This window comes from Orcinus orca, chromosome 18 (genome assembly GCF_937001465.1).
Source record: "Orcinus orca chromosome 18, mOrcOrc1.1, whole genome shotgun sequence".
NCBI lineage: Eukaryota > Metazoa > Chordata > Mammalia > Artiodactyla > Delphinidae > Orcinus > Orcinus orca.
Genome location: NC_064576.1, coordinates 2,550,987 through 2,574,779, shown reverse-complemented (window position 1 = coordinate 2,574,779; position 23,793 = coordinate 2,550,987). Strand labels below are relative to the sequence as shown.

Below are 23,793 nucleotides of genomic sequence, written 5' to 3'. Positions count from 1 at the left end.
CCGTCCCTTTATTTATGGTCCTAGGCCACTGGGATCACTCCCTTCTCAGGACAACTGTAGCACTTGTTTTCTCTGCTGTTTCTCCTGCAATTTGATCATTTACTCTTAACTTGTTATTTATTTCATGTGTATATCTCTTACCTCTCTTACTTCAAGGAAACTTGAAGCGTCCTTCTCTGGACACTGCAAGGGTCACAGAATAGAATGAAGCTTTACATAAACGTGGGCTCCTGTGGTTAAAATATGTAAAAGACTTCTTGTGCAAACTCAATTTTTGCCAAGTATAAATGGTTAATTTCCCGGCCTATGGCAGTAACTCCTGGGAATAGGTTGCCTTTCCCACTGCCTCAAATAATTGAGAAAATCAGGTTACTGAGCAAAATAAGAGCTTAACTTTTGGCCCTTTCTGAGGAGGCATGAATTCAAAACCCTAATCAGTTTAAGGAGACACCATTCCCACACTGCTGAGGCCTCTGGAAAGACACGACGTCACTGTGTACAAGCCCAAATTAATTACCTAGAGAAAACATCTGAAGATCTGCGTGGCCAGCCAGGGAAGTGGGAAAATAAACAAGTCAGCAAAGACTGAAATCCAGTGAAAGGCTCAGTGAGTTTAACTGTTGAACTCAGAATAAGAGCCCTAGCACTATACTGATAACTACGAGATTGTAAAACAACCAATGATCTAATGCATTCATATTTGCTTATGATATCTGGAGAATATAAGACATTCTGTCAATTAATCATATCTCCGTGGAACGCAGGACTTCGCCAAAAGGGATTTGGCAATTTAAACTGGAGATATTCCGATTTCCATTGGTGGATTCTAAATAGCCAATATGTTGAAGGGATCCTCGAGGGGGCATTTCTCAGAAACCACGCTTTCCAAAGTTCTCAGGCAGTTGACACTCTGTCTCAGTTAGGTAATTTGAACTCTCCCTGAGTTATATGGCTTCTATCATCCTATTTTCAAAAGCACGTCAGAACTCATTTAACTTGTACACATTGGAGCACAGCAAAGTAACTCCTATGAGAATCGAAAACAGGCATTAGTAGCTCACAAAGCAGGCCTGTGATCTGAACCACTCGATGTAAATTCTGTGACGCTCAAGCCTTTATTCATTTATGGCATTTACACCCGATTAGCACGTGCAGGACCCACTTTGAGAACAGTGGTGGCAGACGAAGGAGACCAATTTCTCTTGCTGACGTGCCAACCGAGAATACGTTTCTTTGTTATCTGACCTTGGGATGAGAGAAAGGGAACCAGACCTGAAGTCCCAGCTCAGTCATGCTCTGGGTGTTTCCCATCGTTAAACTGATTATTTTAACATCACGTCTGAGACAATAAGTGGAAGTTTAAAATTTCCTCTTTCAGTGGGAGGAAGGCCCTCTTCCCGGCTCATGCTATGTGAACCACAGGACCTGAAATATTTACGCTCAAGGCAAGAAAAGACAGAGCTCCGATTTCTGTTTAAAGGTTGTAATACTAAATCATTTAGCTAGTCCCCTAAATTTTGAAAGGCCATCTGAATTCATTCAATAATTACAGCCTTGGGTTTCCCTGGTGGCGCAGTGGTTGAGAGTCCGCCTGCTGACACAGGGGATGCAGGTTCGTGCCCCGGTCCGGGAAGATGCCACATGCCGCGGAGCGGCTGGGCTCGTGAGCCACTGCCGCTGAGCCTGCGCGTCCGGAGCCTGTGCTCCGCAACGGGAGAGGCCACAGCAGTGAGAGGCCCGCGTACCGCAGAAAAAAAAAAAATTACAGCCTTTTAAAACACAAATTCAGAATGGTTTAACCCAAAGCTTGCCAGTATTTTATTTTAAATAGTCTTTAAAACCCAAAGTGGGCAATGGAGCAGACAGTTGAGGGAGCAAGGTCAGGCCAGGAAGGACCACGGAGGTCCTGTGACCTTCCCACCTTGACCTTCCCGTGCCAAAGTGGAAGGCACGGCCTACGGTGTATGTTCCTGTGTCCCCGATAAGCACAGACCTAGCCTCTGCTGACACCCTGGCCACAGCAAGGGCTTCCTCAATGCTCGGATTTGAAAAGAAACACTTAAAGACCCTTTCCTTGTTGGGGTGGGTGTCAGATGCCCCCTGTGAGTGAGATGTGACCTGCCCTCTCCAACAATGCTTCGCCAGCTCTGAACTGACATGGGCCAGGTCCCTGTCAAGTCGAGACGTCAGCCAAAAATATTTGGAAAGCTACACCTGGATAAATCTACCTTGTTACATACAATGGGTAGATTTTTGGTTAAAATTCAAATGAATCAGGCTAGAAAACATAAGACCAGAACAGGAAGTCTGAAAAGCACCGGGGCCTGGGGAAGTGCCACCAGGTCTGCAGCTGGTGGAGGGGAGAGGAGATCAAGGAAGCGGGCGGGATGGACACAGTCTCTTTACGAGCGAGAAACACCGACTCTGCCTGACCCCTGATGCTTTAAGTTACAAGGAAAGCAGAGTAGTGTTGATACAGGTCTCCATTTCCTATCTGTTGAAAGTTCCACTTTTTGTAGTTTGAAGGATTTCTTTGTTAGTTCAGCGTGCTTATAATTCAAGTTAGACACACATACAGAAAAAGAATCTGTGGTATGAACAGACTTGCCTCTCCTCTCAAGGATGCAGCCTGGAACTAGCTAGAAAAACCTCCCAAGTAAGAGAAGGAACAGCACCTGAAGATGAATTATAGTTGATAAAGTTGATGATGAAAGATATAAAAATGTTTCCACATACTTCATTTATTCAAAAACCTATCCAGGTACTACCAGTGCCACCAACTGTCAACATGTTTTTTAAAAGAATAATGTTGGTTCTTCAGCAAATAGCTGAAAAGAAATGAAACAATTTTCTGTAAAGTAGAATTTGCTGAATTTCAAAAGTGTGACTCTGTGGCCCCACATGCCCTGTGCACAACAGAAGGGAGAGAAGAATGTGCACCCTGGCCCTGCTGAATGACACCTCCAGTCCCAGAAAGCAGGCAGAGGTCCACGGGGGCCCCTCCCTCCGTTCCAGATGGCCCCAGCTGCTGTGGGTCCCACTGACCGGCCAACTGGCCATGCTGTCTCACGGCCCCGCCCAGTTTCCATGGTGACCCCCAGACAGTTACAGGATGCGGCACTGTCCCCGGGTAAGGACCCTCTCTCAAAACAACTGCCTGCCTTCAAGAGAAAATAATCTTTATCCAGGTCTGTGATTCTTCAAGGAAGAGAGAGGCAGAGTACTTACTTAGAAAAACATATTATAATTTTGCATTTGGGAAACAATAAATAGTTACTGTTTCTGTAAATAAATCGAGACAAGTATGTTATGAACTTACAATTGTTTAAAAATTCTAATTTGAAGAGAAGGCTCTAGAGTTCAATATAAATGTTCTCTTTTTTCAGAAAAAGGCTGAGTTTAGTTCTCATGCACTAATGCCAAAGAATGCTATTGACTCAACAGATTTTCTGCCAATATACTTGTTCCTTCTACAGTCAAAAAAGGAAATAAACCAAATCACTGTCTTGACGTTAATTGCCACCAATAATTACAATCTTCGGGGAAGAGCAGTTAAGATTCCTCAGAAATACTGTTGAGTTTGGTTTTGCTTCATTTGTATTGCTCTGGGGAAATTATTGAAACGGTAAGCAGGCTTTAACACGACTTGCTGATTATTCGGTTGTTTTAATGCCATTTCTATGACTTCCACAGTGATGGTGATTCAAGAGAAACTACTGTCATCGGAGCTCGGGCTACTCACCTTCTGTCCCTTTACGCCATGGCAGTCGCATTTCCCACAGCCAGAGCCAGCACACACACCCTGGAAATAAGAGAAAACATCTTTCAGTAGAAGAACACCTGCAAATTGCGGTCCGGAGCTGAACTGAAATGATTTTGGCATCTTCACCTATTTATGGGTTAGCCCCACAATTTCGTATGAGCACGACTCTCGGGAATTGTTCTAACAGGCTCTCCGTACTTGTTCAACGGTCCATCTCTTTTGCCCTAACAGACAAAACAGCAATCCAGGAGTGGGACACATCAAAGCATCGCTCAGTCCAAAAAGTGAAGGCTGTCACACGTTTAGAAATGGACTCTCCATTCCCCATAAAACAACAGGAACCCACTCCCATCTTCAAGGCTACGAAAGTATCGCACTTCTGATTCAGGAGTTTCAGACCTGAGACCACGGGAGATTGGAGTGGCAGGGGAGGAGTCCATGCTTCGTCCCTCACATCCCCAGAGACACAGATACAAGCAAAAAAAAAAAAAAAAAAAGTGTAGAAAGGACAAAAAAGAAGCAGCCCAAGCCTTAGAGAACTGATTTTTAATTCAATTAAAGCTGGAATGTTCAATCAAAGAACATTCCACAACAAAATCCTCCTTGTAGCCCATTTCTAACATTTGAATTAATGTTAAAACACAAGATAAAGAATTCAAGTATGTAATACGAGCTGGAGAAGAAGGAAACAGCATGTTCAGATGCCCACCGGGTGCGACAAACGATCAGCCACCATCTTATTTAACGAGATACGTGTTACCATCCCCAATTTACAGACGCGAAAACTGAGTTAGGAGGTTTTAAATAACGCGCCAGGACCAGGTTGAGACGAACTCAACTTCAACTCCCATCATGGAAAACTCCCAGTGCATTAAAAGACAAACGTATGATGGTGCTCAATACATTTGCAATTTCCTTAGAAGAATCCAAATTCTAAACCAAAAGAGACATAGATATTGTGGACAGAATGGAAGAGGATGTGATAGGAATATAGATAATCTAGCTAATGAGGTTTATTAGTGGCTCGATACTAAGTGTGAGATAAAATGTATATCTAAGTCCTGCTTCCAGCAATACAGTTTCTGGAAAATAAAACCATACCATTAACAATACCGTGATCGTGTGAAGTCTGTTTTTTTAACAATGTACTCAAGTCTTAGTTCCCCTGCCTTGGAAATCTTCTGCATGAAACAGCTACATCTGGAGATATTTATTTCATAAAATAAATCCGAACAAGTGGCTCCAAGACAGTAAGCTGTTCTTAATTTTACATTCTGGAAACGGAGACAACTGACAACAGTCCAAACCGACCCCAGAGGTTACAGATCTGTTTCTTTCCCTGACTCATCTTTCAGGCAATTCTCAGCAGGCACGCTCATAAGCTCCTAACATTGCAGGTCAATCCATGTGCACAGTTTTGCTTCAGAATCTGGGTTTGGGTGACCACTCAGAGTTGTCTAAAGAGATGAGGCTAAAATCTCAAACCTGTGCTCCAGAAATTCATCCCAAATGCACAGATATAAAAGGACCAAGGGACTCCGGGGACGAGCCTTCCTCAACAATCCCCAGGAGAGGGCTATCTGCTCCCAACCCGGTGCGCATGAAATGCGGGTTATATGGCTCTGTTGTGACCCTTATCACATGTTTCTCAGAGTCCTTTGCATGTATGTGTCCCTGGACCCCGGAGGCCCAGAGCCTCTCACCCAGCCTGATACAGTCTGTATTTCACCTGTGACCACATCGGTTGTAAAACCCACCACAGGAAATAAAGAACATCACTGACTGAACCATGACACACCCCCTCAACTGTTCGATCTACCCCAATTCCTAGTTGTTAAAACATTAATAAAGGAGCATTGGAGACAACCCAGTGACACTGGTAGGTCAACTTACAACGTATAACTACATCACGGCACTGTGGGAAAATACTCCAAAAAGGAACTCGGCAATGAGTGTGGGACTGTTCCAGATCCCCAGACCAGCCAGGGAAAAGGGGAGGTTCTGGAATGCCTGGGCCCCCGGAGCCGCCCGAGGCTGCTAGGTTAGCCCCCAGGCCAGGGGAGCCCAACAGGTGCGGCAGCCTCGAGTCACCTGGGCTCCGGGTGGCCTCTTCCTTGCAACTGTCCCATCTCCACAACTTTCCTGCTTCTGAGCCGGGTCCAGAAACCCACCTCTGCTCTTTCAACTCTGCTGGTTATCCAGAAGGATACCAGAAGGAAAAGTCAATCAGGCCAAGACCCACTGACTTAGGAAATGTCCACCCATCACCCAGGCTTAGCTGGGGGAACCCAACAACAGCCCAGGGTGGTAACGGACTTTTCTAACTACAGTTCAACAACGGCGTCTTCAAAACTTCAGATTAGGTGGGAATCCAATGACTGAAGCTGAAAATGGCTGTTGGTGATTCTGAGGTTTCCTCTTCTGAAATGCTGCTAAAATCTCAGAAGTTCATCTTTATGCAGTTTGAGGGAGGTTATAAAAATGAATTTCCTGGAACTGTTCCCTGAAGCTATTGGTAAATGCCTTAATTCAGGGGTCCCCAACCGCCGAGCCGACGACCGGTACCTGGTGCCCGGCCTGTTAGGAACCGGGCCGCACAGCAGGCGGTGAGCAAAGCTTCATCTGCCGCCCCCCATCGCTCCCATGACCACCTGAGCCATCCCCCCTCCCCTCCCCCAAACCCAACTGTGGAAAAACTGTCTTCCACAAAACCGGTCCCTAGTGCCAAAAACGGTGGGGACCGCTGCCTAAATTGCAGGGGACCCCAGAAAAGAGGTCACAGGGCCCCAACGATGGATGCTGAGGTCAAATTGTTTCTTGAGCTTTTGCTACAGAAACACACCCAGCGTGTGTGGGTAACAATCCAGCAGTTTTTCCCTGGACAACACTTCAGGTCATGACAACTACTGGGGGGAAATCGGAGACGAGAAAAAGGACTACAGTCTTATTATAGGCCCCATTAAAGGACCCTGCCCCCGCCCCTACCAGCTTACTTCAAGCAAAAAACTAAATTCTTAGTCCCAGATATTCCTATGTGAATATCTGCTTTATTCACATAGGAAATTTTATGACCCTTCTGGCCCTAGAAGACAATTCCAAAGAATTGATCATTCTAAGAAGATCTAAATGATGGTCAAGTTTTCAGAACAAAAGGCATTTTTAGACCATGATTTTTGTTTCACATTCTGGGTGGCCTAGCATTTCATGTAAATGGCTCTGTTTAAAAAAAAACCTAATTTTTAGAATAACAAACAAACATCATGAGAGGCACATTTACTTTGCTAAATGCAATCTACTTTGAAATATCACTCTTCTGGCCCTTTACAACTGCTGTCACAGGATGCCCCAGGAGGGATATCACCCTGGCATGTAGAGTCATTTTAGCTGTGACTCAGGGGTGCGCGGATAAAAAGGACAACAATGACGTCCCGAGTGTCCTTTTCAATCTGGTGTAATGTCTGATTTTGAAATAGTTCATTAAATAAAAGCCTTCAGTCATGCAAGTCTCAACGCTCCGTTATGAATTACTATTTGAAAGGGCGAATAAACTGTATGAGTTACTCAGAGTCACGATTTTGCAGGTGACCTAACATGCTAAAGGCCATGCCACAAATTTCATGATTTCCTGAGGAATTACATTCCACGTCCAGACCTCTCAGCAAAATCCAAAGAGAGAAGGCAGCCCCCCGGCCCCAGTGGCTCCCTCCTGGCTGCAAACCTGAGGGGGCGGACAAGTCTGAAGTCTGGAAGATATTGGGTTCCAGTCAGCTAGCTCCCATCCCATCTGTTTCTAGAACAGGAAGAACTTGTACATTCTGTGAAGTACTGACACTCCACTCTCCCCTCCCCGGAGTGCAAGGTCAAGTAAACCAGCTCAAAGTCCCCAGAGGCAGGCCTGTGCTTCTTCCCGGGAGACGCTCACTTAACCTACAGTCACGACTGACGAAGGTGGTCATGAAGACAGTCTCCACTTGGAAATGGGGGATGTGGCGAAAGACCCCAAAGGTCAAAAAGTTGTAGGTCTTTTGGTCCATCTTATAGAAGTAGACCATCCCTGGTCCACAGTGACGCGGGTCACTCAGACCAGTGAGGGTAAAAGAACCCTAGAAATTTCTCAGGGGGAAGAGCATCACCATGTATACCCCTAAAACCACAGAAAAGCTTAATGAAAACCAAATCACACTTGACAGCCAATAATTTACCACGAGAGCATAACAAATTCCCTTCAAACGGAAGCAGACCTGAATTAATAGTATTTGAAACAGAAAAGAATACATCAGTTCTCAATGAAGTCTGTAGGACACACACAACTTCAATAGCAGAGGTCAACTTTAAATGCCCACAAATAGTACAATTGGAAAGGAATGCAAAATGTACAACAAAGTCATCCCTAAATCGAATACCTTTTATATTCTGTACGAGTATTTTTATACTTTTCACGATAGGATAAAACAATGAATGTTATTCACATTTTCTTTCATGCCCCAATTAAAAATTTCCAGAGAGTCAAACCATCAGAATTAATGCTATAAAGTATGCTAAGTTCCAAAAATTCCCAAAGATTTATGATACACAGTACTAGTGCCAAAGAAGGAAGGGGAGGGACGAGGGTCAATGCCTTTCATTTGAAATAAAGTCTATTTCCGGTCTTTCTCTGATCCACAGACTGACAGAAAGCTCTTCCCGACATTACAGTGAGTTCTAGGTGGGGAGGCTCGCTAATTCCATTTAGAGAGAGACTTTTTTAGTTAACCAAGGAAGCCAACTGCCACATTACTCTGTGTGTGTGTGTGTATGTGTGTGTATGTTTGTGTGTGCGTGTGTGTGTGTGTGTGTGAGAGAGAGAGAGAGAGAGAGAGAGAGAGAGTAAGAATGCCCACTCATGCTAATTTGTTAACTGTGACATACCTTCCGCAGGAAAGCATATTTGAAATGAGTTAAACAGAGTGAAGTCCTCAATTGTCTGAATTTTTTCCTGCTTCTGAAGGGAGATAGACCTTTACCATCCCCACTGTAACAATTTTTATGTGTTTCACATCCCGCCAAATAGGGACAAGTGGAGCTCGGCCAAGTCTAAACAGCTTATCTTTCAAATTCCTTTTCACATTCTCTGCGCTGTGCAAAATGTCAAAATAGTTTTGTGGTGATAGGACGATCCCCATTTTCTTCCTGGTCGTAGCCCTTCTTCGGGGAATCTTGTGAATAATTATCTACCCCACTAAAGAAATATGTAGAGACACAGGAATGTATTTTAGGACTACTAGGGCAGAAATTGGAAGCATGCAGAAACCAAAAGTGGAGCTTCCAGACTCCCCAGGGTCGGGGGTCAAGTGGGACAACCCTTCTGGAACACGGTGAGGCAGCGTCTCCTGAGCTGAGCGTCACACACTGTCTGGTCCCACTCTTGGCACCTGTCCCACAGGTATGTGGGCAGATGTCCATCAAAAGTCATGTCATACACTGTCATTACCAAAACCGCTTCACAACATTTGCCCTTATCACATCCCACTGAAGTATGGTCTTTTCATTTCTATTATTTTTAATTCTGTATCATTACTCCCAAGATGGTAGTATGGTGAATAAAAGATGACCTCCTCCCCCCCAAAAAAGGCTCAATGAGCTCACACTCTTTTTGGAAACTAAAACATCATAAAGAAATAGAGAGTATATATGGGAGATTTGAATATGTATGTCCTAATTCCCATCCTGTTTGTGATTTTTAACTAGGGTATGCTATTTTTGGTAATTCTTATTTTAAATGTTAATTTACTGCCATGAGGTTCTGCAAAATGGCTGTCTATGCCTCCATGGACCCCCTGCCCAGAGAGGATTGCCCTGAAAGAGAACCTTAAAACTTCTCCAACAGGAGGGGAGGGACGGATGGGAGCTTGGGATTAGCAGATGCAAACTATTTTGAATAGGATGGATAAACAACAAGGTCCTACTGTATAGCACAGGGAACTCTATTCAAAATCTAGTAATAACTTAAAATGGAAAAGAATATGTATGTATACGTATAACTGAAGCACTCTGCTATACAGCAGAAATTAACACAACATTGTAAACCAACTATTCTTCAATAAAATAACTTTTTTTTAATTACGAAAAAAAAGAAACTTCAACAGGAGAGCACACACTGTATGACCCCATCCCATTAAGATCAAGAACAAATGAAACTATCAACGGTGAGAGTCAGGAGAGTGTTGGCCTCCGGTGGGGTTGCCTAAGAGGTTTCTGGGTGCTGGGACATTCTCTGCTTGATCAGGGTGAATGGTAACACATGGAAAAATTCATTGAGCTGTGAATTTACAATGTTTGCACTTTGCTGTGCTTTAATAAAATTTTCCTTGAAGGCATGCTCAAGAATGTTTATTGCAACACTCCACGAAGTAGCCCGAACTAGAAACAGCAGAATAAAAACACAGTGGTCTGGATTCACGGAATGAGACCCCTACCCATGGAGGAAGGTCGGCTATGACACAGATGGGTCTCATAGACTTAGTACCGAGCAACCCGGAACCAGGCACAAAAGAACAAGCCAGGAGATTCCGATTATATAAAGTTCAAAACTAAACAAGATGCAGTTGCAGAGTGGTTACCCTAGGGGGCTACTGGTGACTAGAAGAGCACTCAAGGGGCTTCTAGGTTTCCTGAAATGTCCTGGCTCGTGACCTGGCTTCTGATCCACGCACATAAGGGACACTGTGTCTTTATGATTTCACACATTTCTTCAATAAAATCTACCTCTCCCCCAAAAAGTGTGCCTAGGATTTAACAATTAATAACAAGATAAGATAACGAACAAGAACCTACTGGATGGCATGGGGAACTCTACTCAGTGCTCTGTAATGACCTACATGGGAAAAGAATCTAAAAAAGAATGGATACATGTTTATGTATAACTGACTCACTTTGCTGTACACCTGAAACTAACACAACACTGTAAATCAACTATACTCCAATTAAAAAAACAACAAACAAAAATCAGGCCTTCCCTGATGGCGCAGTGGTTGAGAGTCCGCCTGCCGATGCAGGGGACGCGGGTTCGTGCCCCGGTCCGGGAAGATCCCACATGCCGCGGAGCGGCTGGGCCCGTGAGCCATGGCCGCTGAGCCTGCGCGTCCGGAGCCTGTGCTCCGCAACGGGAGAGGCCACAACAGTGAGAGGCCCGCGTACTGCAAACAAAACAAAAACAAAAACCCAAAACACTATGATGCAGAATTACATATAATACACATAAAAAATTAAATGAAATATTAACAAGTGTGAACGAATTCCACTAAAGTAAAAGACAAGAAAACCCCATTATTATAGCTACTATTATGTAAGTTTTCTAAAGTTTCTAACCAACAAAACTGTTCATGAAAACAAAAAAAAATTAATAACAAGATAGAGAGTAAATTATAGCTAAACGTTGCAGTATAATAATAATTTCTTAAAAGCCTACATTTGTACAGCATTTTTGAACTTCCAAAAATATGCTTGGAATTGTGGATTGAAGGGTGACTGATCTCCAAGGAGCTCACAATCCATGTGCTTTCACCTGCATTTGCTTGATCGTTATTCTATCATCGTTTTTTGGTTTTTTTTTTTGATAAATGTAAGATAGATGTGATTCCAAAGATGTGAAAATAATTTCTCATCCTTAATCCAATAGAAAAGAAGTTAGTTAAGTAAAACAACATTTCTGTTCCAGTCAATCATGGAAAACGTGGAAGCAGAATGTCCCCACTACTTTTTAGACTCACAAAACATTTCTGCTCAAATGTGAAAACAACTACCAGTGTTGATATATTCTTGGCAAAAAAAAAAAAAAAATGAGCATGAAACATTTGAGAAACAAACTGATCTTGGAATACGCAGCATCTCTCGTAGTCTGACTAAGAAATGACTTTGCAGAGTCTGGTGGGCTCCCAGCAAACAACACAAGGATATGGGGATGTCTGCGTGACCGTTGCCATGGGACGGCAGTTCTGTCCTCCTGTTTCCCGCATCGTACAATTCTGGTGACTCATTTTCATTTCTTTTCTTCCATTTCTCCCACTTGGCGGGGGTGGATGTGGAATGTCCTTGCCTGGGAGTGGGATAAACTAGAGGGGGTGATGGTGCAGCCCAGCACTTCTCCTCCAGGTCATTGGTGGTCCTGCTGCAAACAGATGTGACTATAATTAGCTGCCACATGACAGCGGCTCAGATGACAGTGTGTGGAACAAGTTGGTGGGCTGAGGACGTCCACCGGGACCCACGGGTGGAAACGCTGCCTGGAGACGGGAGCTGGGCGGGGGCCCTGGGGGCTGCTGACTCACTGGCCTGAAGGACAAATGCGGAGGAGTCCATTGCGGCAAGTTTTTAGCCCAGGGGTCATCCGAATGAGCCAGAATGTTCTCCCAGAGCCACTGGCTGCCCTGTCCAAGGCAGGCGTGTGGTCCCAGAGGCTCCCGGCCCTTCATGAGACTCACATTTCCTACCTTCAGAGGGGAAACCTCCCAGCAGGAAGTTTCTGACTCTTCGCTACTCTCTCCAGGTTCCCTGAACGCTTTTCCCACCTGCCCGTCCTCCCATCCAACTCCCCGCGTTCCACCTGGACTCGCCTCGTCCGTCCGAGACTCTTCCTCGAAAGCCACAAACTTGTACTTTCCAGCCACCCTTTGAAGAACAGCACATCTTACCCAGTCTGGCATGAAAAAAAAAAAGTTGGACTATTTCCTCCAACTGGAAACACGTCAACTCCTCCATCGTGTTGAAGTACATGGAGCTCTCCCTGCTATCTTTGGTTTTCATCTTTCCTCACTCCCCACCCCAGTCTGGCTCTTTCACTCCGAATCCAGCCTCTCAGCCTGTCCTGGTCCAGCCACTGCCACTCAGTCACCCACCTTCGCTGAATTCCGCTTCCAGGTCTGGCCCACAGTGGGGGTGGGAGCCTCAGCAGGAAGGAAGCAGCCCAGGTGGCCTGTGCCCTTCATTCATTCACACGGAGTCTCAGCATTCCCTGGTACTCATCTTCCACCTGATCCATTATACGATCTTAGCATCTACTGCACACCTGGAATAGGGCAGGTATCCCCCTGCCCCACGATACTAAGAAGGCAGAGTTGGGTATCTTAGCGAGAGGGATGAGAAAGTGAGAAACTCCAGCATGAGGCGCCTCACCAGACAGTGAGAAGAGTCCCACAGACACACAGGGGAGAAGCCCTATGCCCCACCTGAGGGGCTCCGGGATCCCAGGGTAGGTCCCGCTGGAGTGAGAGGGGAGGGCGCTGGCCTGGCCAGAGAGGGCGGACGTGGGGAGGGGGCTTTGCTACAGGGCGCTGGGCGGGGCGGGGGGCACAGAGGGACATGCCAGTAGGCAGGACAGAGCCAAAGGGCATCTTAGAAAGGGAAGTGGCAGGGGAGCTGTGCCCTCCTAGGAAGAGGGAGGGCCGGCGGCGGCTACTGGCAGTAGGCACGGGTACGAGGCGGCAAAGGGTAAGACGCCAGCTCCTGAAGCAGACGGGGAGTCGGATTTTGAGGCTTCACCACGGCACGTGCAACCTGCCGAGTTTACCACTCAATTTAAAAGCACGTTGTTAAGCAGAAGTACAGGGTGCTTTCTGCACATCCATCAGTCTCACTAAATGCACGTGGAGCAGGAAACACGCAACACAGCACTTCGGTTAGAACTGCTTTCAAGGGTTGGAGAAGGAAGAGAGAGGAGAACAGGAAGGAGGGGGTGAGAGGAAGGGGCAGGAAGGGAGGAAAGGCAGGGGGCAGAGTGTGAAGGGAGAGACCAGGCACTCCAGCCCACCAGGTGCCCGAGGCCTCGTCCCACTTGGATTTGGGTGGGACTCATCAGAGTCGCCCCCTTTGACCACGTTCACTGGGGTCTCCCGCTCTCACCCCTTATGTGAATCCCACATTCACACTGTTTCCTCTAACATCCCCCTTGCGCTCTTAGCAACATCATGTCGACACAGTATCTTAGAACTATTGTTGCCAAGATGGCGCACATCTATAGGAAAGTAGATCTGAGTAAGAGGTTAGACAAGGCCCCCTGGCCTTGAGGAACAGCTAAGGTCCCACTCCAGGACTTCTTCTGCATTCTAGCTGCAGAAAACTTCCTCATCAGGTCTAAAATTTTAATCCAAAGAACACAGTGAGCTTCTGATGCCTTTCCTTCTGGGACCCAGGAAATACACTGCAGATATACTACATACGCTACATTAAGTAAGAAACTCCAAGCAGCCTAGTCTAGCAGGGCAGCAGCTCCATTTACTGGACAGCTATCGGCTGGGGGGCTTTATGCAGAGTGGTTTTCCCTTCCATAGGACTATCTTTAACAAGATGCCTTGAGGATCCGCTTGCTCTAGGAAAGCACCGGGGAACTAGCACAGAGGCACGAAGATGGCTTTACACTGGGTATGAAAAAGTGGAGTCAATCTTCTGTTTAATCCCACGGTGTCCCACCTCCAGACCCTTTAAGGACCCTATAGTCTGTTCACACACTTAACATGGAAACATGAAAAGCCTAAGTGACTAGGGAAAGATGACAAGTATGACTGACATACAACTCAAAAACAGAGTTTAACTAAACCAGGGGTGATGGGATTGCCAACTTTTTCTTTTCCTGAAACGATTAAATATTATAAATCACTGCTGATCTCTCCCCAGATCAGAGACATCACCAACCCCCTCCAGTCTGGGTCTGGAAGGGGATCCAAGTTGTATGACACACCCTCCACCGCCATGCTCTCTCTGTTTCCATCTTAACAGGCTACACTCCTCTTCTAAAAAGCGAGCAGGAGGGCTTCCCTGGTGGCGCAGTGGTTGAGAGTCCACCTGCCGATGCAGGGGACACGGGTTTGTGCCCCGGTCCGGGAAGATCCCACATGCCGCGGAGCGGCTGGGCCCGTGAGCCATGGCCGCTGAGCCTGTGCGTCCGGAGCCTGTGCTCCGCAATGGGAGAGGCCACAACAGTGAGAGGCCCGCGTACCCCCGCAAAAAAAGAGCGAGCAGGAAATGCTGCTTTTCTGTGGAACTGCAGAATGTGGGATGGCCCAGTTGAACAGGCTGTAACCTCACTCACCCCGTAAGGATTCAATGAGCACTTCTTCTGTGTGGGTACCGTCCCCGTACTTGGCAGGAGGAGAGGGGGAGGTGCCCTTGTGGAGCTGGCCATCTACCAGAAGAGCCCTGTGCCCTGCGGCAAGCACCCTAATGCAGGGAGGTGACCAAGCAAACCCATGAGCCAGCTCTCCAGGGAGGAAAAGTTTGTGGATGCCCAGAGGAGCCCAAGACTGGAGACTCAAGTGAGGGTGTTGGAGAAAATCTCGCTCGAGAGGCTGGGAGAACGCAGGCCATGTGGACCTTGAAGGAAAGTCCAATGCCTTCTCTCCAATAGGCCATTGGGAGCATTGAAAACTTCTGAATGAGGGAGAATTCCTTTCTCTGCATTTTAGTAACATTCTTCTACGGCGTGAAGGAGATTGGAGTGAGGAGCGACTCGGGGGTCAGGAGACCTACCAGGGAGTCTGACAGGAGGGGGGGGGGGGGCTGGACCCAGGCAGCAGCCGGACGGGAAGGAGAGGAAGGACCCAAGGGATAGAGAAGGCAGACCAGTGAGGCCTCAGTGTTAAGTGCAGGAGACGGAGGGGTTTCCAATGGGCACGTGGACAAACCGTGCTGCCTGCCATTTCAGTAAGCAAAGGATGCTAAGGCCACAAAGCCAGCAGCCACTGTAGCCTCCCCACTCCAACCCCACACCAGTGCACCCTGAGGGGATGCAGGATGGAGAAAAACAGGGTACTGGCCCCAGAGAGCTAAGGGACGTATCAAAGGAGTGATTTCAGTGAGCCCAGACTCTTGCATCTTCCCATACATAGAAAAGCACTGAAATCATTAACAGGAGATGTCTGTAATCTCTTGTAACATGTCTGTCTGCAGTTTTTACGATTAGCTGTAATCTCCTCATGTTCAACTGCATGGTTTTTTCCTTTTTTTTTTCCAGCAAAAACTCCTCTGTATCCAGGCTCCTCCCTGACCTCTTAGGAACAGTCCCTCAGGGCTCTGAGAGGCTGTCTCCCAGGCTATAGTCCTCGGTAAGGTCCCTGAACAAAACATAATTCTCCACTTTTATGCTGTGCATTTTTTTCAGTGGACAGATGTGATCGGAAGGACAGTGATTCTATCAGTAATAATGGGAAATGGGAGGAAGGAAGGAGAAGGGAAGGGAGAGAAGAAAAGAATGTCACACGTTTGATTTTACGATAGGAAAAGACAACAGAGTTTCATTTTCTTGGTTGGTAATTCTACAGATCTCATGGAAAGATCTTTAGTCTATTTGTCAAACTGCATATCTCATAATCTTCTTTAGTTAGCAAACCTTATTTAACTCATGATTATATTCATTGATGCAAGAGATAATGTAAATCCTTATGCAAGACATAGCACAGATCCAGCAGGAAGCCCACAACTTCATTTCAGCCAATCATCCCAACCTCCGCACCACGGAACGTCCAAGCAGAGCTGCTGGCATGAAAGAAAGCTAGCCTGACGTGCGCGTACCATTCTACGTGACGTGAGAGATGGGAAACGAGGCCTGTTTTCCTTCGTTCAAGTACATTCTAGTCCAGATGAGGAAAATGCATGTAAAACTAAATGACTTGGGAAGATAATTGTTACCGCAGCTCTGAAAACACAAAGTGCCTGAGAAGGAAAAATGCGTTTGGATGGGATGCTACATGGACGGAAAAGGATGAGCGAGGAAGAAGAGCAGGGACAGGGGGAGAGGAGGCCACCTTGCTAGGGACCCGCTGGACACCGCCTGTGCCTTCTGGTGGTGTGGCAGGTCAACAGCAGCCCGAACCTGGGTGAGATGCCCAAGCCTGGGATGCCCAACATGGGAAAGATGGGAAAGTGCAAAGGGAGGTGAGGAGCACTGAAGAAGCTACGGAGGCTTGGACCCCAGGGGCACAGGCTGGGGCAGTGGACCACACAGACCCTGGCCACACGGTGGAAGGTTTGCAGGCCACTCTAAGGCAACTAGACATCGCGCTCCACGACAGGGAAGCCATACAGTACTTCCAGGAATGAGGACAGAAAAACGGATATTCTTTCTTGTAGGACAGAGACTAGCCACACTCTGCGTCAAACGAATGTACATAGTATCAGTTACTTCACGCCACTTCCATTTCACAGAGACTATAAAACACCCTGTTGTGAAATCAATCGCAGCTGTTCCGCTTTCCTGTCAGATACGGGACATGATGAGAAAAAGTGTGCATGTGTAGACTAATCCCCGGCAACCAGGATGAAGGCAAAATGTAATTTTCATAACCGCACTCAGCCTCAAGTACCAGACGCATCGTAAAGCCACTTTTCAGAAATACACGCCAGGATTCAGACTCTTTATACACGACAGATTCTAAAATGCTGCAGCACAGCTCTGCAAACCCAGAGGACGCACACGTGGAAACATCACCCCCAAAGGATAACATGACCTGATGTGTTAGTTTCAAAATCAGGTCTGAAAACTCACACAAAATGTGAAGAGAAGTTCCACGGAATAAACTCTGTGGAATAAAGAACACCTGACAAGCGTGGCGAGCCCTCTCGCCTCTGACAAAAGGTCAGAGATCCACGCAGAAGACCCTTTGTGACAGACTCCCAGGTCACGTGCACATCGGAGCAGGGGCTCAACTACAAACTTTAGGTTCGTTGGGCTTTTATGGAAGATAACGCACATGGTGGACCAAAAACGCTGCTTTTCAAGAACGAAGTGGCACTTTGAAAGGACCCACCTAAAAACACAAGTGCAACACTTATGGTTAGAAGAAGGAAAATGGGGTAAACCACAGAAGGAAGCGGTGGGTTTCTCAATGACACACTCTGGTATTTACACTGCGGCCGCAGAGATGCCAAGAGACATCTCTGAGGCTGCCTTGAGGCTCTGGGGCCAGCTGCCCGTGGTTAGTGTCTGCAGAGGTACCGTTCCCAAACCACTCGTCCCCACGCCACCCCTGAGCAGTCCTACGCCGAACACTTCAGAGACCAATCCTTAAGTTTACCAGCTCCCACTGAAACCAAATGTCAAACTGTTGACAAACAGCCGTCAGACTGTGTGAGGATCCAGAAAACCTTGTTTTCCAAGAGTGTTTAAGAAAAATATTTAGTAGCCTTAAGCCATGCGTCATTTATTATGAATATAAATATGAAATAAATAAAATATGAAAACTATCACTCACTCCATTTCCTTGTGGCTTCAATTTGAATGATACACAAACAGTCCTAGTTTCTTCATGTTTTCGCTGGGACTTCAGTAAATATTTATTCCCCCATTTGCTATCATGGAGAGTTTTAGGAGATCTGCGAGCATCAAAATATGGTTTCTAATGGCAAAGCACTTGTATAAGCGTGTTAACATCCAGAAATATCTAGAAAACGTTTTGCTACCAGTTACAGTGAAGTTTAAATCAAACAAGGAGAATTGGACAGTGAACACGATTCAGAACAAATATTTTCTGGTGAGGTTTATCGCGTTGGAAACCAAAACCACACCTGTGCTTTTAATAACTATATTTTCACATGTTGATGAAAGTCTTTATGTGCTATAAGGGAGCTAATGCTCTTTCTTTGAAAAACTTTAGTGTCCTTGCTATAAACTGCCAATTCTAGAGTTCAAATGTCTATGTTAATTTCTAAGTGAAGGTTCATTTATAGAACAGCCCATTATTATTCCCGCACTTGAGGAAACCTGGCATTATTCAAAGGGAAAAGCTAAGGAGAACAGAAAGAGACGACATAGTGCGCATAGGATACAGGGAAGATGTCCTGAATGCAGTGAGCTGGGCCAGCTCTGGAAAGAAACTAAACTAAATATGAATGAGCCAAAAGCCAAGAAAACTATTGAAAAGGAGAACCTGGCCAAACAATACAAGAAACATGGAATCCTTAAGGGATTAATATCACGATGATGGAATCAGCCAACTCAGGACAACTTGCAATTCAGTCATTTTTACCCTATACACAGTATAACTGACAGTTTAGGACATCAGCGTGGGTTTTTCTGTGTTAAGATGTGTGATTTGGGCTTCCCTGGTGGCGCAGTGGTTGAGAGTCCGCCTGCCGATGCAGGGGACACAGGTTCGTGCCCCGGTCTGGGAGGATCCCACATGCCGCGGAGCGGCTGGGCCCGTGCGCCATGGCCGCTGAGCCTGCGCGTCCGGAGCCTGTGCTCCGCAATGGGAGAGGCCACAACAGTGAGAGGCCCGTGTACTGCAGAAAAAAAAAAAAAAAAGATGTGTGATTTGACAGGGTAGCCAAATGACCTCCACCTCCAGTTCATTTTATGACTTGCAGATACAATGCCAGGCAATAACTCAATTCTTTTTCTTTACTTATTTCTTGTTGCCAGATTCCAGCACTAACCCCTGTGTCTGTCCAGTCACTGCTCTCTTGAATTAGCAAAGGGACTTTGAGTTGTAAATTAATCTCATGTTAAGAACCAATAACATCCCAATTAAGATATGAATCACAAGGTCTCCAAGCTAATCACACAGTTTTCAGTGTGTTGTTTCTAATATAAACTTTGTGGTTGCTGATCTTATTTTCACACACACACACAAACAGAGCCATTATATGTCTCTGTGTCTGTGTGCATAGACATGAAAATATTCCTTTATGATGATTAAATTATTTAAACTTCTTATTCACTTTTTAAAAAATTAAGTCACAATGTACTTCTACAGAACCCTCAACTTGGAAATACACTTCTTCTGAAATCAGGCAAACTCCGTTGTTCTGGCCATTAAAAGAAACTGAGATATTGTTTGGGTTAGGCTACTCAGAGAATAAATATAAAGGTTTTCACCTACTTAATTATGAATGATTGACGGCCTATGATGTGTTAGGTCCTGTGACACAGCAACTAAAAGGATGAAGGAGGTCTTAGCTCACAGAAAAGCCTTTACAGCTGGGCAGTAACAGAGGCACATCCCTTGCCATATATGGGAACATAAACTAAAGGGGTGTGATTAGAATGTACTAGATGTAGTACATCTAAAGCTAAAACAATTCAATCCATAAACATCTGGATGAAATGTACTTTGAAGAGGAGAGTACTGCAACTTAAAAATTCCTTTTGCCATCTTGCATCACATATCTTGAAACAGACCGAAAACAATGGGCTACGTTCTTCAAAGGTGAATTTTATTCAGTCTGCATAACTACTCGTCCACACCATGAATTCGCCACTGAGCACGTGAAACACAAGACTGGATATTTTAATATGAGTGCATATGGCTGAACACTTTTTCACTAGTATCCCAAAATACCCAAACTCCACAGATTAATTTCGACAGTGATATATACTTTGAATCTTTATACCTCAGTCTGTTTATTCCAGCCACGTGCCTTTCCTCTATTAAAAATACAGTCTGGAATTACCAGTTGATGTGAATGATAAATTAATACATAAGTTAATAAATACTACTAGTTTTCCAGTCAGAGATTTCAATTTTAGATCAACTAGAGCTTTTGATTATCTTACCATACAAAGAAAACTAGTACACTGTGGTTACCAAGCTACGTATTTTTTAAATTCTTAAATCATTAAATATCTTGGAGAAAGTAAAGATTACGTTATGTTCAATATGGTTTGAGTGGTAGATGCATTTAATTGCATTTCATAGCATTAAAAATGGAAAGGGACTTCCCTGGTGGCACAGTGGTTAAGAATCCGCCTGCCAATGCAGGGGACAGGTTCAAGCCCTGATCCGGGAAGATCCCACATGCCGTGGAGCAACTAAGCCCGTGCACCACAACTACTGAGTCTGCGCTCTAGAGCCCACGAGACACAACTACTGAGCCTGCATGCCACAACTACTAAAGCCCGTGCGCCTAGAGCCCGTGCTCTGCAACAAGAGAAGCCACTGCAATGAGAAGCTCGCGCACCGCAACTAGAGAAAGCCCGCACACAGCAACAAAGACCCAACGCAGCCATAAATAAATAAATAATGGAAAATACACGTAAGATATACGCAGCCTTGATCTATCAACCAAAATATTGGTTCACGGTCACTGACAACCCTGAGCCCCCAGAGCCCGGAGCAATAATACATCGAAATGCTCCACCTAACATCTGGCGCTGGGCCTCCATCCAGCCCTGGCGGTTCCCTCAGCCCCTGGGGGGAGCCATCACAGACCCGGAGTCAGTTCTGAGGGGTACAGACCTCACCCCACTTTCAGAACCACACACAATTGGGTTTTTTCCGTCCTGTTAATTTGTGTATTTGTATACTCTCCAGATCTTCTTTTCCTTTGGACAAACCATTATTTCCTTTTCCTCCTCCCCCCTCTGCCCAGCCTTCATTATTTTGTATCGGTTTCAGCTTACTGACCCTAACTAGGTGCTTCCATCAGTGACTGTCCCAGTCACTCCTTAGGCTGACACGACCTGCCTCCTTTAGGCTTCGTGCAAATCTAAACAAACTGCTTGAAAGTATTTCACCAACAATACTGCTTTTTAAAAAAGGCTTGTCTACAAAATCTAGGTGGAGTAAAGCACTGGATGGGAAATCTCATTTTAGCTCGAGCAGCTGAAGATCAAAACTGTCCATCTTGGGCTTCCCTGGTGGCGCAGTGGTTGAGAGCCCGCCTGCCGATGCAGGGGGCGTGGGTTCGTGCCCCGGTCCGGGAGGATCCCACATGCCGCGGAGCGGCTGGGCCCGTGAGCCATGGCCGCTGAGCCTGCGCGTCCGGAGCCTGTGCTCCGCAACGGGAGAGGCCACAACAGTGAAAGGCCCGCATACCGCAAAAAAAACAAAAAACAAAAAGTGTCCACCTTTCCTCTCTGTTAGCCTCTGTGGACTAGACAGGAAACTGGCACCATGCGAACTTTTGCCCTTTGAAAATCAGACCCTGTCTTTACTGCAACAGTTCACTGTGCAGCCAGGCAGAGGAAAAACTCACGGCCCAGTCATGTGTGAACCGTTTTCATATTTTAGGGTTCATTAAAAAAGTGAAAGCAAAAGTTGACTGTGAAGAATGTGTACAGAACGTGATAAAATGGTACACTTTTAAATCAAAACAAGTCAGCCGTTCTGCTAATTTAACGGCCACAGAAACCAGAGGCCAATTACTGCCAATGTACAAGCCCCTCACAGGTAGGGACACAGACCCAAGTGTCACGTTCCCAGGTGGGTCCTTTTTCTCTGTGTGTGACGCGCAGCTGCGTCCAGTCACTCTGAATGCTGCTGCCCTTGTCAGCGGGTCACCAGGCCACCCAATCTTAAATCTCGGTCCTACACGCTGAAGCCAGGAGTCTCCCTCTCCTCCGTGCCTGCATCCCACGTTACTAGGGGTTACCTCTCCATAGAGGATGGGCCATACCTCACCAAACTCCTATACCCTTAGTCTTCATGTTTAATACAAACCAAGTTTCACCACAGAGAATACAAGACATTCCCAGATGAGCGCAGACTGCGTGCGTCTCACACTGACACAGAGTATTAAGTTTTTCCTGTTTAATGCTTACAGAGTTCCGGTTTTAAATGATGATGCTGCTTGCAGAACTCTGTGCATGTACTTAAAGCCATTGAATTGGACACTCCCTAGCGGTCAAAATGGTAAATTTTATGTTAGGTCTATTTTAACCACCACAAGAAAAACTGTGGGGAAAAAAAAAAAGTTTTTTCACAAATTCCAGTCTCTCTACTGAAGGCCTCAGTGTTCTACCAGCCATGCTTCCTGCTGAGAATCAGGCCCATCACAGGAGATGAACTGCGCCCCACAAATCTCCCTGGTTCCCTGAGCCCCCTTCACGTAACCCACAGAGACCATGGCCTCCACTAGACACTGACAGTCAAGTTCTTGGCTGTTGGGGTCTAATTTCGGATTTTCTGAAAAAATGTTTGGTGTTTACTCTCTTTCCACCTACCAGATCTGGGGACCTGCTTGCTTTCTTTCTTATTATTTGGCTACATTCTCTGAAGCACTACCCTTTCTTATGTTCAGGGAAAGAAAGCCCCAGGACTTCTTTGACTGTCCAGCAGCCCAAGAACTCCTTAGCCTTGAAATCAAGGGTCTCCTCAAATTCCTCAAAATTTACTTAAGCCTCCACTTGCTGAAGCCAAGCGGGAAGACACAAAGCATAGGTAGATCGCTCCTCTTAGATCACTCCTAGAGAGCACTGATGCTCTGCTCTGCCGAAGGGCCCAGCATCACACAGGCAGGGAGTGGGGCCTGAGATCCACACCACGGCCCAATCGCAGGGCCCCCGCTCTTCCCACAACAAGCCGCCGCCGTCCCGATGGATGACATCAAGAAGGCGGACTTCAAAACAGGCTTGCTTGCCTCCCAAGTAGGTAACTAGGCTACCCCACGGGCAAGTCAATTTATTTATAGTGAATCACAGAAGTCACTTTCAGAAGCTCCCTGTGTGCGCAGAACTTAAGTACAGGATTCTAAGATCTAACCCATCTCCACTCCTCAGTCTGAATTCTAGTCTTTATTTGGACAAAATTACGCAGAGATCAACAACCTCTGAGATGCTTTTCAGTCCACAGTCATGCTACTGTACAAAGAAGAGGAAATTCCACATACTTGACCCAAGGGTCCGAGTTCATACAATGGGGAGGAAAGCATAAACAATACGTTTTCAGGGGAAACACGTGTCTCCTGATTCAGCTGCACTAATTAACATCACCTACCTGGAATTTCCAGGTGAAGGGTCTCTGTTTCCAGCTGCCCTTCTAAATATTCCACTCAATCCTAATGACTTCTCCCCGATGAGTCTGTCTCCCGCGTGATGCCTTTCTGTCAAGGACTGGGTTCTAAAATCAATGTCTCATTTCAAGGGTTGCCAAGAGTCCACAACAGTCCTGCCCAACCCTGGTGCAGATCCCACGCACCCCACCCCCAGACCCCGAGCCTCAGGGAGCTCCCGCCACGGTGAGTGGGCTAGAGGTTTACACTCGAAATTGTGAATCTGAACTTGAACCAAATGACTCAAACTTCTCCCCAGCAGGTAGCTTTCTCTGGCTGAACCCTGTGTGCTC

General features: G+C 46.1%; 1 protein-coding gene across 2 annotated transcripts in view; it reads right to left on the bottom strand.

Annotated features, from left to right (window-relative positions):
• COL4A1 (collagen type IV alpha 1 chain) overlaps window positions 1-23,793 on the bottom strand; it is a 147,296-nt gene that overhangs the window by 82,812 nt on the left and 40,691 nt on the right. For both annotated transcript variants that reach the window (XM_004273605.3, XM_049701020.1), the window contains exon 2: window positions 3,743-3,802. In XM_004273605.3, the coding sequence (XP_004273653.1) occupies window positions 3,743-3,802 (60 nt within the window). The remainder of the gene's footprint in view (window positions 1-3,742; window positions 3,803-23,793) is intronic.